Genomic DNA, 17,355 nt, shown 5'->3' with positions numbered 1-17,355 from the left:
AGACTACTACAGCTAACAGTACTAGACTACTACAGCTAACAGTACTAGACTACTACAGCTAACAGTACTAGACTACTACAGCTAACAGTACTAGACTACTACAGCTAACAGTACTAGACTACTACTGCTAACAGTACTAGACTACTACAGCTAACAGTACTAGACTACTATAGCTAACAGTACTAGACTACTACAGCTAACAGTACTAGACTACTACAGCTAACAGTACTAGGTTACTACAGCTAACAGTAGTAGGTTACTACAGCTAACAGTACTAGACTACTACAGCTAACAGTACTAGACTACTACAGCTAACAGTACTAGACTACTACAGCTAACAGTACTAGACTACTACAGCTAACAGTACTAGGTTACTAGACTACTACAGCTAACAGTACTAGACTACTACAGCTAACAGTACTAGGTTACTAGACTACTACAGCTAACAGTACCAGACTACTACAGCTAACAGTACTAGGTTACTACAGCTAACAGTACTAGACTACTACAGCTAACAGTACTAGACTACTACAGCTAACACTACTAGACTACTACAGCTAACAGTACTAGGTTACTACAGCTAACAGTACTAGACTACTACAGCTAACACTACTAGACTACTACAGCTAACAGTACTAGACTACTACAGCTAACAATACTAGACTACTACAGCTAACAGTACTAGACTACTACAGCTAACAGTACTAGACTACTACAGCTAACAGTACTAGACTACTACAGCTAACAGTACTAGACTACTACAGCTAACAGTACTAGACTACTACAGCTAACAGTCTAGACTACTACAGCTAACAGTACTAGGTTACTACAGCTAACAGCCCCTCAGAATGGATTAAACATGGGGAGACTCTATAAGGGCTGCTGGGAGCCCCTCAGCATACACAGCTAACAGGTTCTAGAGGCAGCTCCCCTTATCAACAGCTAACAGGTTCTAGAGGTAGCTCCCCTGATCAACAGCTAACAGGTTCTAGAGGTAGCTCTCCTGATCAACAGCTAACAGGTTCCAGAGGTAGCTCTCCTGATCAACAGCTAACAGGTTCCAGAGGTAGCTCACCTGATCAACAGCTAACAGGTTCTAGAGGTAGCTCCCCTGATCAACAGCGAACAGGTTCTAGAGGCAGCTCCCCTGATCAACAGCTAACAGGTTCTAGACGCAGCTCCCCTGATCAACAGCTAACAGGTTCTAGAGGTAGTTCCCTGATCAACAGCTAACAGGTTCTAGAGGAGGCTCCCCTGATCAACAGCTAACAGGTTCTGTAAAGGCGTTCCAGTCAGCCATAATGGAGCTGCTTGTTAGTTTAATTTACAGGGCCTAAGTAACCCACAGAGATGGTAAACAGTGTTTAATGACTGTGTACGTTAGAACCTACAGTGACAAAGGAAACCCTTTGTCACCCTCAACACTAACACATCATGTGGTGAATTAACCCTGGGAGAATATATTTACGAGGTTTTTTTTTGAAAACGTGGCCACAAGAAAACTGGGAGATTTTAAGGAAATATGTTTTAGTAAAATGTTCCATTTAAATTGTTAAAAGTAGTCATTGTGCATAGAGTCGTTTGGTTTGTTAAACTTTGAAATCAGTGGTTTTTCTTAGGCAGACATTTTAAGTAAAAAAATTGCAATTCTGTTACCGTGGAAATGACCTTACGTTCAGTACAATGACCCTGCTACTTAGCATCACAATGTTACCTGGCCCACCTCTGACCCTGCTACTTAGTAACACAATGTTACCTGGCCCACCTCTGACACCAATGACCCTGCTACTTAGTAACACAATGTTACCTGGCCCACCTCTGACACCAATGACCCTGCTACTTAGTATCACAATGTTACCTGGCCCACCTCTGACCCTCTACTTAGTAACACAATGTTACCTGGCCCACCTCTGACACCAATGACCCTGCTACTTAGTATCACAATGTTACCTGGCCCACCTCTGACCCTCTACTTAGTAACACAATGTTGCCTGGCCCACCTCTGACACCAATGACCCTGCTACTTAGTATCACAATGTTACCTGGCCCACCTCTGACCCTCTACTTAGTAACACAATGTTACCTGGCCCACCTCTGACACCAATGACCCTGCTACTTAGTAACACAATGATACCTGGCCCAACTCTGACCCTCTACTTAGTAACACAATGTTACCTGGCCCACCTCTGACCCTCTACTTAGTAACACAATGATACCTGGCCCACCTCTGACACCAATGACCCTGCTACTTAGTAACACAATGTTACCTGGCCCACCTCTGACACCAATGACCCTGCTACTTAGTAACACAATGTTACCTGGCCCACCTCTGACACCAATGACCCTGCTACTTAGTAACACAATGTTACCTGGCCCACCTCTGACACCAATGACCCTGCTACTTAGTAACACAATGTTACCTGGCCCACCTCTGACACCAATGACCCTGCTACTTAGTATCACAATGTTACCTGGACCACCTCTGACCCTTTACTTAGTAACACAATGTTACCTGGCCCACCTCTGACCCTCTACTTAGTAACACAATGTTACCTGGCCCACCTCTGACACCAATGACCCTGCTACTTAGTATCACAATGTTACCTGGCCCACCTCTGACCCTCTACTTAGTAACACAATGTTGCCTGGCCCACCTCTGACACCAATGACCCTGCTACTTAGTATCACAATGTTACCTGGCCCACCTCTGACCCTCTACTTAGTAACACAATGTTACCTGGCCCACCTCTGACACCAATGACCCTGCTACTTAGTAACACAATGATACCTGGCCCACCTCTGACCCTCTACTTAGTAACACAATGTTACCTGGCCCACCTCTGACCCTCTACTTAGTAACACAATGATACCTGGCCCACCTCTGACCCTCTACTTAGTAACACAATGTTACCTGGCCCACCTCTGACCCTCTACTTAGTATCACAATGTTACCTGGCCCACCTCTGACACCAATGACCCTGCTACTTAGTAACACAATGTTACCTGGCCCACCTCTGACACCAATGACCCTGCTACTTAGTATCACAATGTTACCTGGCCCACCTCTGAACCTCTACTTAGTAACACAATGTTACCTGGCCCACCTCTGACACCAATGACCCTGCTACTTAGTATCACAATGTTACCTGGCCCACCTCTGACACCAATGACCCTGCTACTTAGTATCACAATGTTACCTGGCCCACCTCTGACCCTCTACTTAGTAACACAATGTTACCTGGCCCACCTCTGACACCAATGACCCTGCTACTTAGTAACACAATGATACCTGGCCCACCTCTGACCCTCAACTTAGTAACACAATGTTACCTGGCCCACCTCTGACCCTCTACTTAATAACACAATGTTACCTGGCCCACCTCTGACCCTCTACTTAGTAACACAATGGTACCTGGCCCACCTCTGACACCAATGCCCCTGCTACTTAGTAACACAATGATACCTGGCCCACCTCTGACCCTCTACTTAGTAACACAATGTTACCTGGCCCACCTCTGACCCTCTACTTAGTAACACAATGTTACCTGGCCCACCTCTGACCCTCTACTTAGTAACACAATGTTACCTGGCCCACCTCTGACACCAATGACCCTCTACTTAGTAACACAATGTTACCTGGCCCACCTCTGACACCAATGACCCTGCTACTTAGTAACACAATGTTACCTGGCGCCCCTCTGACAGCAGGAAGGAAGTATCATGTCCCTGGAGGTGGAGTTCTGTGGCCAGGGTCTTGAAGATGTAGAGATGGGACTCAAACATGATGGGAGGGACTACGATGATCCTGGAGGACCAGCATGCACTGGGGTACAGGGAGAGGTGGAGGAGGAGGGAGAGGAGCGACGGGGGAGGGTGCATGTCTGGGAGGAACAGCGGGGAGGACAGGAAGAGAGAAAAAAATGAGGTAGTTGTCATAACAACAAGAGGAGGACAGAACACGTATTTATCAGGCTGTATCAGGATCAATAACATCAGGACAGAACATGTATTTATCAGGATCAATAACATCAGGACAGAACACATATTTATCAGGATCAATAACATCAGGAGAGAACACAAATGTATCAGGCTGTATCAGGATCAATAACATCAGGACAGAACACATATTTATCAGGCTGAATCAGGATCAATAACATCAGGACAGAACACATATTTATCAGGCTGAATCAGGATCAATAACAGGATCAATGACATCAGGACAGAACACATATTTATCAGGATCAATAACATCAGGACAGAACACATATTTATCAGGATCAATAACATCAGGACAGAACACATATTTATCAGGATCAATAACATCAGGACAGAATACATATTTCTCAGGCTGTATCAGGATCAATAACATCAGGACAGAACACATATTTCTCAGGCTGTATCAGGATCAATATCATCAGGACAGAACACATATTTATCAGGATCAATAACATCAGGACAGAACACATATTTATCAGGATCAATAACATCAGGACAGAACACATATTTATCAGGATCAAAAACATCAGGACAGAACACATATTTATCAGGATCAATAACATCAGGACAGAACACATATTTATCGGGATCAATATCATCAGGACAGAACACATATTTATCAGGATCAATAACATCAGGACAGAACACATATTTATCAGGATCAATATCATCAGGACAGAACACATATTTATCAGGATCAATAACATCAGGACAGAACACATATTTATCAGGATCAATATCATCAGGACAGAACACATATTTATCAGGATCAATAACATCAGGACAGAACACATATTTATCGGGATCAATATCATCAGGACAGAACACATATTTATCAGGATCAATAACATCAGGACAGAACACATATTTCTCAGGCTGTATCAGGATCAATATCAGGACAGAACACATATTTATCAGGATCAATAACATCAGGACAGAACACATATTTATCAGGATCAATAACATAAGGAGAGAACACGTATTTATCAGGATCAATAACATCAGGAGAGAACACATATTTATCAGGATCAATAACATCAGGAGAGAACACAAATTTATCAGGCTGTATCAGGATCAATAACATCAGGACAGAACACAAATTTATCAGGCTGTATCAGGATCAATAACATCAGGACAGAACACATATTTATCAGGATCAATAACATCCGGAGAGAACACAAATTTATCAGGCTGTATCAGGATCAATAACATCAGGACAGAACACATATTTATCAGATTGAATCAGGATCAATAACAGGATCAATGACATCAGGACAGAACACATATTTATCAGATTGAATCAGGATCAATAACAGGATCAATGACATCAGGACAGAACACATATTTATCAGGATCAATATCAGGATCTCTCTCTCTTTCTCTCTCTATACTGTTGAATCTAACACTCAGTTTACAGTGTGTGTGTGTGTGCGTGTGTGTGACTAAACGGTCTAAATATACAATAGGTAACTGATTAGTGGTTAGGAGGCGTTATGAGGGTGTGTTGTCAGACTCATGATTAGTGAGTTCCAAATGTTTCCCTGTTCCCTTCATAGTGCACTACTTTAGACCAGAGTCATATGAAACCCTACTCCCTTCATAGTGCACTACTTTAGACCAGAGTCCTATGGAACCCTACTCCCTTCATAGTGCACTACTTTAGACCAGAGTCTTATGGAACCCTGTTCCCTTCATAGTGCACTACTTTAGACCAGAGTCCTATGGAACCCTGTTCCCTTCATAGTGCACTAATTTAGACCATAGTCCTATTCTACCCTGTTCCCTTCATAGTGCACTACTTTAGACCAGAGCCCTGTTCCCTTCATAGTGCACTACTTTAGACCAGAGTGCTATGAAACCCTGTTCCCTTCATAGTGCACTACTTTAGACCAGAGTCCTATGAAACCCTGTTCCCTTCATAGTGCACTACTTTAGACCAGAGTCCTATGGAACCCTGTTCCCTTCATAGTGCACTACTTTAGACCAGAGTCCTATGGAACCCTGTTCCCTTCATAGTGCACTACTTTAGACCAGAGTCTTATGGAACCCTGTTCCCTTCATAGTGCACTACTTTAGACCAGAGTCCTATGGAACCCTGTTCCCTTCATAGTGCACTAATTTAGACCATAGTCCTATTCTACCCTGTTCCCTTCATAGTGCACTACTTTAGACCAGAGCCCTGTTCCCTTCATAGTGCACTACTTTAGACCAGAGTGCTATGAAACCCTGTTCCCTTCATAGTGCACTACTTTAGACCAGAATCCTATGAAACCCTGTTCCCTTCATAGTGCACTACTTTAGACCAGAGTCCTATGGAACCCTGTTCCCTTCATAGTGCACTACTTTAGACCAGAGTCCTATGGAACCCTGTTCCCTTCATAGTGCACTAATTTAGACCAGAGTCCTATGAAACCCTGTTCCCTTCATAGTGCACTACTTTAGACCAGAGTCCTATGGAACCCTGTTCCCTTCATAGTGCACTACTTTAGACCAGAGTCCTATGGAACCCTGTTCCCTTCATAGTGCACTACTTTAGACCAGAGTCCTATGAAACCCTACTCCCTTCATAGTGCACTACTTTAGACCAGGGCCTTATGGGAATAATATGCCATTTGGGATTCAGATGTGTATCTGACAGGCTTTCTAACAGCGGGTCACCTGTGGCGCTGTTATGTAATTTGATCTGTGTGTGAGTGGTAGAGGTTTTGTTAGGTAGCGATAGACATGACCTGGTAAGATTATGTGGTGAGCTACAAACTTACCTCTCTCTCCCTCTCTCTCTCCCTCTCTCTCTGTCCCTCCCTAACTCTCTCTCTCTCCCCAACTCTCCCTCTCTCTCTCTCCCTCTCTCTCTCTCCCTCCTTCCCTAACTCTCTCTCTCCCTAACTCTCCCTCTCTCTCTCTCCCTCTCTCTCTCTCCCTCCTTCCCTAACTCTCTCTCTCCCTAACTCTCCCTCTCTCTCTCTCTCCCTCCCTCTCCCTCCCTCCCTCCCATTGGCAGCACCTGATCCCAGATAAAGTAGGAATTGTTGTTGTTTCAGGTTATGATTACTGCTTGGATAACCTTATCTACTATTCTGTTTTGATGAATGTTTTATTCTTTATGCGGTGCAGAACACCGGAAGAATCAGCACTGAATTATCTCCCTGAATCAGTGGAAGAATCACCCTGAATCAGTGGAAGAATCAGCAATGAATTATCACCCTGAATCAGTGGAAGAATCAGCACTGAATTATCACCCTGAATCAGTGGAAGAATCAGCACTGAATTACCCTGAATCAGTGGAAGAATCACCCTGAATCAGTGGAAGAATCAGCACTGAATTATCACCCTGAATCAGTGGAAGAATCAGCACTGAATTACCCTGAATTATCACCCTGAATCAGTGGAAGAATCACCCGGAATTATCACCCTGAATCAGTGGAAGAATCACCCTGAATCAGTGGAAGAATCACCCTGAATTATCACCCTGAATCAGTGGAAGAATCATCCTGAATCAGTGGAAGAATCAGCACTGAATTATCACCCTGAATCAGTGGAAGAATCAGCAATGAATTATCACTCTGAATCAGGGGAAGAATCAGCACTGAATTAGCACCCTGAATCAGTGGAAGAATCAGCAATGAATTATCACCCTGAATCAGTGGAAGAATCAGCAATGAATTATCACCCTGAATCAGTGGAAGAATCAGCACTGAATTATCACCCTGAATCAGTGGAAGAATCAGCACTGAATTACCCTGAATCAGTGGAAGAATCACCCGGAATTATCACCCTGAATCAGTGGAAGAATCACCCTGAATCAGTGGAAGAATCACCCTGAATTATCACCCTGAATCAGTGGAAGAATCATCCTGAATCAGTGGAAGAATCAGCACTGAATTATCACCCTGAATCAGTGGAAGAATCAGCAATGAATTATCACTCTGAATCAGGGGAAGAATCAGCACTGAATTATCACCCTGAATCAGTGGAAGAATCAGCAATGAATTATCACCCTGAATCAGGGGAAGAATCAGCACTGAATTATCACCCTGAATCAGTGGAAGAATCAGCACTGAATTATCACCCTGAATCAGGGGAAGAATCAGCACTGAATTATCACCCTGAATCAGTGGAAGAATCACCCTGAATCAATGGAAGACTCAGCACTGAATTATCACCCTGAATCAGTGGAAGAATCAGCACTGAATTATCACCCTGAATCAGTGGAAGAATCAGCACTGAATTATCACCGTGAATCAGCGTTTGATAGTAGGTCAATTATTCCTGTAAGGGATTTGAATGTCGATTTGACACAAAAATTATTATTTATTATGATTTAATAAGGATCACACTCATATATGGACAGAGAGTATGATACAACCTATTGGTTATGGTGGTGTAACAGTCTCTATCTACAGACCCAGTGGTGTAACAGTCTCTATCTACAAACCCAGTGGTGTAACAGTCTCTATCTACAGACCCAGTGGTATAACAGTCTATATCTACAAACCCAGTGGTGTAACAGTCTCTATCTACAGACCCAGTGGTGTAACAGTCTCTATCTACAAACCCAGTGGTGTAACAGTCTCTATCCACAGACCCAGTGGTGTAACAGTCTCTATCCACAGACCCAGTGGTGTAACAGTCTCTATCCACAGACCCAGTGGTGTAACAGTCTCTATCCACAGACCCAGTGGTGTAACAGTCTCTATCTACAGACCCAGTGGTGTAACAGTCTCTATCCACATACCCAGTGGTGTAACAGTCTCTATCCACAGACCCAGTGGTGTAACAGTCTCTATCTACAGACCCAGTAGTGTAACAGTCTCTATCATATCTACAGACCCAGTGGTGTAAGTCTCTATCTACAGACCCAGTGGTGTAACAGTCTCTATCTACAGACCCAGTGGTGTAACAGTCTCTATCATATCTACAGACCCAGTGGTGTAAGTCTCTATCTACAGACCCAGTGGTGTAACAGTCTCTATCTACAGACCCAGTGGTGTAACAGTCTCTATCTACAGACCCAGTGGTGTAACAGTCTCTATCCACATACCCAGTGGTGTAACAGTCTCTATCCACAGACCCAGTGGTGCAACAGTCTCTATCCACAGACCCAGTGGTGTAACAGTCTCTATCAACAGACCCAGTGGAGTAACAGTCTCTATCTACAGACCCAGTGGTGTAACAGTCTCTATCCACATACCCAGTGGTGTAACAGTCTCTATCCACAGACCCAGTGGTGTAACAGTCTCTATCCACAGACCCAGTGGTGTAACAGTCTCTATCTACAGACCCAGTGGTGTAACAGTCTCTATCCACAGACCCAGTGGTGTAACAGTCTCTATCAACAGACCCAGTGGTGTAACAGTCTCTATCCACAGACCCAGTGGTGTAACAGTCTCTATCTACAGACCCAGTGGTGTAACAGTCTCTATCCACAGACCCAGTGGTGTGACAGTCTCTATCCACAGACCCAGTGGTGTAACAGTCTCTATCCACAGACCCAGTGGTGTAACAGTCTCTATCAACAGACCCAGTGGAGTAACAGTCTCTATCTACAGACCCAGTGGTGTAACAGTCTCTATCCACATACCCAGTGGTGTAACAGTCTCTATCCACAGACCCAGTGGTGTAACAGTCTCTATCCACAGACCCAGTGGTGTAACAGTCTCTATCTACAGACCCAGTGGTGTAACAGTCTCTATCCACAGACCCAGTGGTGTAACAGTCTCTATCAACAGACCCAGTGGTGTAACAGTCTCTATCCACAGACCCAGTGGTGTAACAGTCTCTATCTACAGACCCAGTGGTGTAACAGTCTCTATCCACAGACCCAGTGGTGTAACAGTCTCTATCCACAGACCCAGTGGTGTAACAGTCTCTATCTACAGACCCAGTGGTGTAACAGTCTCTATCCACAGACCCAGTGGTGTAACAGTCTCTATCCACAGACCCAGTGGTGTAACAGTCTCTATCCACAGACCCAGTGGTGTAACAGTCTCTATCTACAGACCCAGTGGTGTATCAGTCTCTATCTACAGACCCAGTGGTGTAACAGTCTCTATCCACAGACCCAGTGGTGTAACAGTCTCTATCCACAGACCCAGTGGTGTAACAGTCTCTATCCACAGACCCAGTGGTGTAACAGTCTCTATCCACAGACCCAGTGGTGTAACAGTCTCTATCTACAGACCCAGTGGTGTAACAGTCTCTATCTACAGACCCAGTGGTATAACAGTCTCTATCTACAGACCCAGTGGTGTAACAGTCTCTATCCACAGACCCAGTGGTATAACAGTCTCTATCCACAGACCCAGTGGTGTAACAGTAAAACTGTGATCGATACATGTGGATGTTGTTCCTGTAGTGTTTGTAACCACCCTGGTAGGTTGATTAATATCCTGAACCAGATTACACTGTTACAGATGTTTACTTTATATCTGGGAACAATGACGGCCTACCAGAAGGCCTCATGTGCGGGCAGGGGCTGGGAACAATGACGGCCTACCAGAAGGCCTCATGTGAGGGCAGGGGCTGGGAACAATGACGGCCTACCAGAAGGCCTCATGTGCGGGCAGGGGCTGGGAACAATGACGGCCTACCAGAAGGCCTCATGTGAGGGCAGGGGCTGGGAACCATGACGGCCTACCAGAAGGCCTCATGTGCGGGCAGGGGCTGGGAACAATGACGGCCTACCAGAAGGCCTCATGTGCGGGCAGGGGCTGGGAACAATGACGGCCTACCAGAAGGCCTCATGTGCGGGCAGGGGCTGGGAACAATGACGGCCTACCAGAAGGCCGCATGTGCGGGCAGGGGCTGGGAACAATGACGGCCTACCAGAAGGCCTCATGTGCGGGCAGGGGCTGGGAACAATGACGGCCTACCAGAAGGCCTCATGTGCGGGCAGGGGCTGGGAACAATGACGGCCTACCAGAAGGCCTCATGTGCGGGCAGGGGCTGGGAACCATGACGGCCTACCAGAAGGCCTCATGTGCGGGCAGGGGCTGGGAACAATGACGGCCTACCAGAAGGCCTCATGTGCGGGCAGGGGCTGGGAACAATGACGGCCTACCAGAAGGCCTCATGTGCGGGCAGGGGCTGGGAACAATGACGGCCTACCAGAAGGCCTCATGTGCGGGCAGGGGCTGGGAACAATGACGGCCTACCAGAAGGCCTCATGTGCGGGCAGGGGCTGGGAACAATGACGGCCTACCAGAAGGCCTCATGTGCGGGCAGGGGCTGGGAACAATGACGGCCTACCAGAAGGCCTCATGTGCGGGCAGGGGCTGGGAACAATGACGGCCTACCAGAAGGCCTCATGTGCGGGCAGGGGCTGGGAACAATGACGGCCTACCAGAAGGCCTCATGTGCGGGCAGGGGCTGGGAACAATGACGGCCTACCAGAAGGCCTCATGTGCGGGCAGGGGCTGGGAACAATGACGGCCTACCAGAAGGCCTCATGTGCGGGCAGGGGCTGGGAACAATGACGGCCTACCAGAAGGCCTCATGTGCGGGCAGGGGCTGGGAACAATGACGGCCTAACAGAAGGCCTCATGTGAGGGCAGGGGCTGGGAACAATGACGGCCTACCAGAAGGCCTCATGTGCGGGCAGGGGCTGGGAACAATGACGGCCTACCAGAAGGCCTCATGTGCGGGCAGGGGCTGGGAACAATGACGGCCTACCAGAAGGCCTCATGTGCGGGCAGGGGCTGGGAACAATGACGGCCTACCAGAAGGCCTCATGTGCGGGCAGGGGCTGGGAACAATGACGGCCTACCAGAAGGCCTCATGTGCGGGCAGGGGCTGGGAACAATGACGGCCTACCAGAAGGCCTCATGTGCGGGCAGGGGCTGGGAACAATGACGGCCTACCAGAAGGCCTCATGTGCGGGCAGGGGCTGGGAACAATGACGGCCTACCAGAAGGCCTCATGTGCGGGCAGGGGCTGGGAACAATGACGGCCTACCAGAAGGCCTCATGTGCGGGCAGGGGCTGGGAACAATGACGGCCTACCAGAAGGCCTCATGTGCGGGCAGGGGCTGGGAACAATGACGGCCTACCAGAAGGCCTCATGTGCGGGCAGGGGCTGGGAACAATGACGGCCTACCAGAAGGCCTCATGTGCGGGCAGGGGCTGGGAACAATGACGGCCTACCAGAAGGCCTCATGTGCGGGCAGGGGCTGGGAACAATGACGGCCTAACAGAAGGCCTCATGTGAGGGCAGGGGCTGGGAACAATGACGGCCTACCAGAAGGCCTCATGTGCGGGCAGGGGCTGGGAACAATGACGGCCTACCAGAAGGCCTCATGTGCGGGCAGGGGCTGGGAACAATGACGGCCTACCAGAAGGCCTCATGTGCGGGCAGGGGCTGGGAACAATGACGGCCTACCAGAAGGCCTCATGTGCGGGCAGGGGCTGGGAACAATGACGGCCTACCAGAAGGCCTCATGTGCGGGCAGGGGCTGGGAACAATGACGGCCTACCAGAAGGCCTCATGTGCGGGCAGGGGCTGGGAACAATGACGTTCTACCAGAAGGCCTCATGTGCGGGCAGGGGCTGGGAACAATGACGGCCTACCAGAAGGCCTCATGTGAGGGCAGGGGCTGGGAACAATGACGGCCTACCAGAAGGCCTCATGTGCGGGCAGGGGCTGGGAACAATGACGGCCTACCAGAAGGCCTCATGTGCGGGCAGGGGCTGGGAACAATGACGGCCTACCAGAAGGCCTCATGTGCGGGCAGGGGCTGGGAACAATGACGGCCTACCAGAAGGCCTCATGTGCGGGCAGGGGCTGGGAACAATGACGGCCTACCAGAAGGCCTCATGTGCGGGCAGGGGCTGGGAACCATGACGGCCTACCAGAAGGCCTCATGTGCGGGCAGGGGCTGGGAACAATGACGGCCTACCAGAAGGCCTCATGTGCGGGCAGGGGCTGGGAACAATGACGGCCTACCAGAAGGCCTCATGTGCGGGCAGGGGCTGGGAACAATGACGGCCTACCAGAAGGCCTCATGTGCGGGCAGGGGCTGGGAACAATGACGGCCTACCAGAAGGCCTCATGTGCGGGCAGGGGCTGGGAACAATGACGGCCTACCAGGTGGCCTCATGTGCGGGCAGGGGCTGGGAACAATGACGGCCTACCAGAAGGCCTCATGTGCGGGCAGGGGCTGGGAACAATGACGGCCTACCAGAAGGCCTCATGTGCGGGCAGGGGCTGGGAACAATGACGGCCTACCAGAAGGCCTCATGTGCGGGCAGGGGCTGGGAACAATGACGGCCTACCAGAAGGCCTCATGTGCGGGCAGGGGCTGGGAACAATGACGGCCTACCAGAAGGCCTCATGTGCGGGCAGGGGCTGGGAACAATGACGGCCTACCAGGTGGCCTCATGTGCGGGCAGGGGCTGGGAACAATGACGGCCTACCAGAAGGCCTCATGTGCGGGCAGGGGCTGGGAACAATGACGGCCTACCAGAAGGCCTCATGTGCGGGCAGGGGCTGGGAACAATGACGGCCTACCAGAAGGCCTCATGTGCGGGCAGGGGCTGGGAACAATGACGGCCTACCAGAAGGCCTCATGTGCGGGCAGGGGCTGGGAACAATGACGGCCTACCAGAAGGCCTCATGTGCGGGCAGGGGCTGGGAACAATGACGGCCTACCAGAAGGCCTCATGTGCGGGCAGGGGCTGGGAACAATGACGGCCTACCAGAAGGCCTCATGTGCGGGCAGGGGCTGGGAACAATGACGGCCTACCAGAAGGCCTCATGTGCGGGCAGGGGCTGGGAACAATGACGGCCTACCAGAAGGCCTCATGTGCGGGCAGGGGCTGGGAACAATGACGGCCTAACAGAAGGCCTCATGTGAGGGCAGGGGCTGGGAACAATGACGGCCTACCAGAAGGCCTCATGTGCGGGCAGGGGCTGGGAACAATGACGGCCTACCAGAAGGCCTCATGTGCGGGCAGGGGCTGGGAACAATGACGGCCTACCAGAAGGCCTCATGTGCGGGCAGGGGCTGGGAACAATGACGGCCTACCAGAAGGCCTCATGTGCGGGCAGGGGCTGGGAACAATGACGGCCTACCAGAAGGCCTCATGTGCGGGCAGGGGCTGGGAACAATGACGGCCTACCAGAAGGCCTCATGTGCGGGCAGGGGCTGGGAACAATGACGGCCTACCAGAAGGCCTCATGTGCGGGCAGGGGCTGGGAACAATGACGGCCTACCAGAAGGCCTCATGTGCGGGCAGGGGCTGGGAACAATGACGGCCTACCAGAAGGCCTCATGTGCGGGCAGGGGCTGGGAACAATGACGGCCTACCAGAAGGCCTCATGTGCGGGCAGGGGCTGGGAACAATGACGGCCTACCAGAAGGCCTCATGTGCGGGCAGGGGCTGGGAACAATGACGGCCTACCAGAAGGCCTCATGTGCGGGCAGGGGCTGGGAACAATGACGGCCTACCAGAAGGCCTCATGTGCGGGCAGGGGCTGGGAACAATGACGGCCTAACAGAAGGCCTCATGTGAGGGCAGGGGCTGGGAACAATGACGGCCTACCAGAAGGCCTCATGTGCGGGCAGGGGCTGGGAACAATGACGGCCTACCAGAAGGCCTCATGTGCGGGCAGGGGCTGGGAACAATGACGGCCTACCAGAAGGCCTCATGTGCGGGCAGGGGCTGGGAACAATGACGGCCTACCAGAAGCCCTCATGTGCGGGCAGGGGCTGGGAACAATGACGGCCTACCAGAAGGCCTCATGTGCGGGCAGGGGCTGGGAACAATGACGGCCTACCAGAAGGCCTCATGTGCGGGCAGGGGCTGGGAACAATGACGGCCTACCAGAAGGCCTCATGTGCGGGCAGGGGCTGGGAACAATGACGGCCTACCAGAAGGCCTCATGTGCGGGCAGGGGCTGGGAACCATGACGGCCTACCAGAAGGCCTCATGTGCGGGCAGGGGCTGGGAACAATGACGGCCTACCAGAAGGCCTCATGTGCGGGCAGGGGCTGGGAACAATGACGGCCTACCAGAAGGCCTCATGTGCGGGCAGGGGCTGGGAACAATGACGGCCTACCAGAAGGCCTCATGTGCGGGCAGGGGCTGGGAACAATGACGGCCTACCAGAAGGCCTCATGTGCGGGCAGGGGCTGGGAACAATGACTGCCTACCAGGTGGCCTCATGTGCGGGCAGGGGCTGGGAACAATGACGGCCTACCAGAAGGCCTCATGTGCGGGCAGGGGCTGGGAACAATGACGGCCTACCAGAAGGCCTCATGTGCGGGCAGGGGCTGGGAACAATGACGGCCTACCAGAAGGCCTCATGTGCGGGCAGGGGCTGGGAACAATGACGGCCTACCAGAAGGCCTCATGTGCGGGCAGGGGCTGGGAACCATGACGGCCTACCAGAAGGCCTCATGTGCGGGCAGGGGCTGGGAACAATGACGGCCTACCAGAAGGCCTCATGTGAGGGCAGGGGCTGGGAACAATGACGGCCTACCAGAAGGCCTCATGTGCGGGCAGGGGCTGGGAACAATGACGGCCTACCAGAAGGCCTCATGTGCGGGCAGGGGCTGGGAACCATGACGGCCTACCAGAAGGCCTCATGTGCGGGCAGGGGCTGGGAACCATGACGGCCTACCAGAAGGCCTCATGTGCGGGCAGGGGCTGGGAACCATGACGGCCTACCAGAAGGCCTCATGTGCGGGCAGGGGCTGGGAACAATGACGGCCTACCAGAAGGCCTCATGTGCGGGCAGGGGCTGGGAACAATGACGGCCTACCAGAAGGCCTCATGTGCGGGCAGGGGCTGGGAACAATGACGGCCTACCAGAAGGCCTCATGTGCGGGCAGGGGCTGGGAACAATGACGGCCTACCAGAAGGCCTCATGTGCGGGCAGGGGCTGGGAACAATGACGGCCTACCAGAAGGCCTCATGTGCGGGCAGGGGCTGGGAACAATGACGGCCTACCAGAAGGCCTCATGTGCGGGCAGGGGCTGGGATTAAAAAATAAATATATTTCCATATATAAATATAGGTCAAAACACAAATCACGACAAGAGAGACAACACAACTCTACATGAAGAGAGACCTAAGACAACAACATAGCATGGCAGCACCACAACATGACAACACAGCATGGCAGCACCACAACATGACAACACAGCATGGTAGCAACACAACATGGTAGCAACACATGACAACAACATGGTAGCAACACATGACAACAACATGGCAGCACCACAACATGACAACACAGCATGGTAGCAACACAACATGGTAGCAACACATGACAACAACATGGTAGCAACACATGACAACAACATGGTAGCAACACAACATGACAACACAGCACGGCACCAACACAACATGACAACACAGCATGGTAGCAACACAACATGACAACAACATGGTAGCAACACAACATTGCAGCAACACATGACAACACAGCATGGTAGCAACACAACATGGTAGCAACACATGACAACAACATGGTAGCAACACATGACAACAACATGGTAGCAACACATGACAACACAGCATGGTAGCAACACAACATGGTAGCAACACATGACAACAACATGGTAGCAACACAACATGACAACACAGCACGGCACCAACACAACATGACAACACAGCATGGTAGCAACACAACATGACAACAACATGGTAGCAACACAACATGGTAGCAACACATGACAACACAGCATGGTAGCAACACAACATGACAACACAACACGCACCAACACAACATGACAACACAACATGGCAGCAACACATGACAACACAGCATGGTAGCAACACAACATGGTAGCAACACATGACAACAACATGGTAGCAACACATGACAACAACATGGTAGCAACACATGACAACACAGCATTGTAGCAACACAACATGGTAGCAACACATGACAACAACATGGTAGGAACACAACATGACAACACAGCACGGCACCAACACAACATGACAACACAGCATGGTAGCAACACAACATGACAACAACATGGTAGCAACACAACATGGTAGCAACACATGACAACAACATGGTAGCAACACATGACAACAACATGGTAGCAACACATGACAACACAGCATGGTAGCAACACAACATGGTAGCAACACATGACAACAACATGGTAGCAACACATGACAACAACATGGTAGCAACACAACATGACAACACAGCACGGCACCAACACAACATGACAACAACATGGTAGCAACACAACATGGCAGCAACACATGACAACACAGCATGGTAGCAACACAACATGGTAGCAACACATGACAACAACATGGTAGCAACACATGACAACAACATGGTAGCAAAACATGACAACACAGCATGGTAGCAACACAACATGGTAGCAACACATGA

The 17,355-nt window shown here is 50.3% G+C and overlaps 1 protein-coding gene across 2 annotated transcripts in view; it reads right to left on the bottom strand.

Moving 5' to 3' along the window:
- Nucleotides 1-17,355, bottom strand: part of LOC116372071 (2-hydroxyacylsphingosine 1-beta-galactosyltransferase-like) — a 75,812-nt gene that overhangs the window by 37,485 nt on the left and 20,972 nt on the right. For both annotated transcript variants that reach the window (XM_031821150.1, XM_031821149.1), the window contains one exon: nucleotides 3,688-3,881. In XM_031821150.1, the coding sequence (XP_031677010.1) occupies nucleotides 3,688-3,879 (192 nt within the window). In that variant the 5' untranslated portion in view covers nucleotides 3,880-3,881. The remainder of the gene's footprint in view (nucleotides 1-3,687; nucleotides 3,882-17,355) is intronic.

This window comes from Oncorhynchus kisutch, unplaced genomic scaffold (genome assembly GCF_002021735.2).
Source record: "Oncorhynchus kisutch isolate 150728-3 unplaced genomic scaffold, Okis_V2 scaffold3885, whole genome shotgun sequence".
Taxonomy (NCBI): domain Eukaryota; kingdom Metazoa; phylum Chordata; class Actinopteri; order Salmoniformes; family Salmonidae; genus Oncorhynchus; species Oncorhynchus kisutch.
This window is presented reverse-complemented; position numbering and strand designations above follow the sequence as displayed.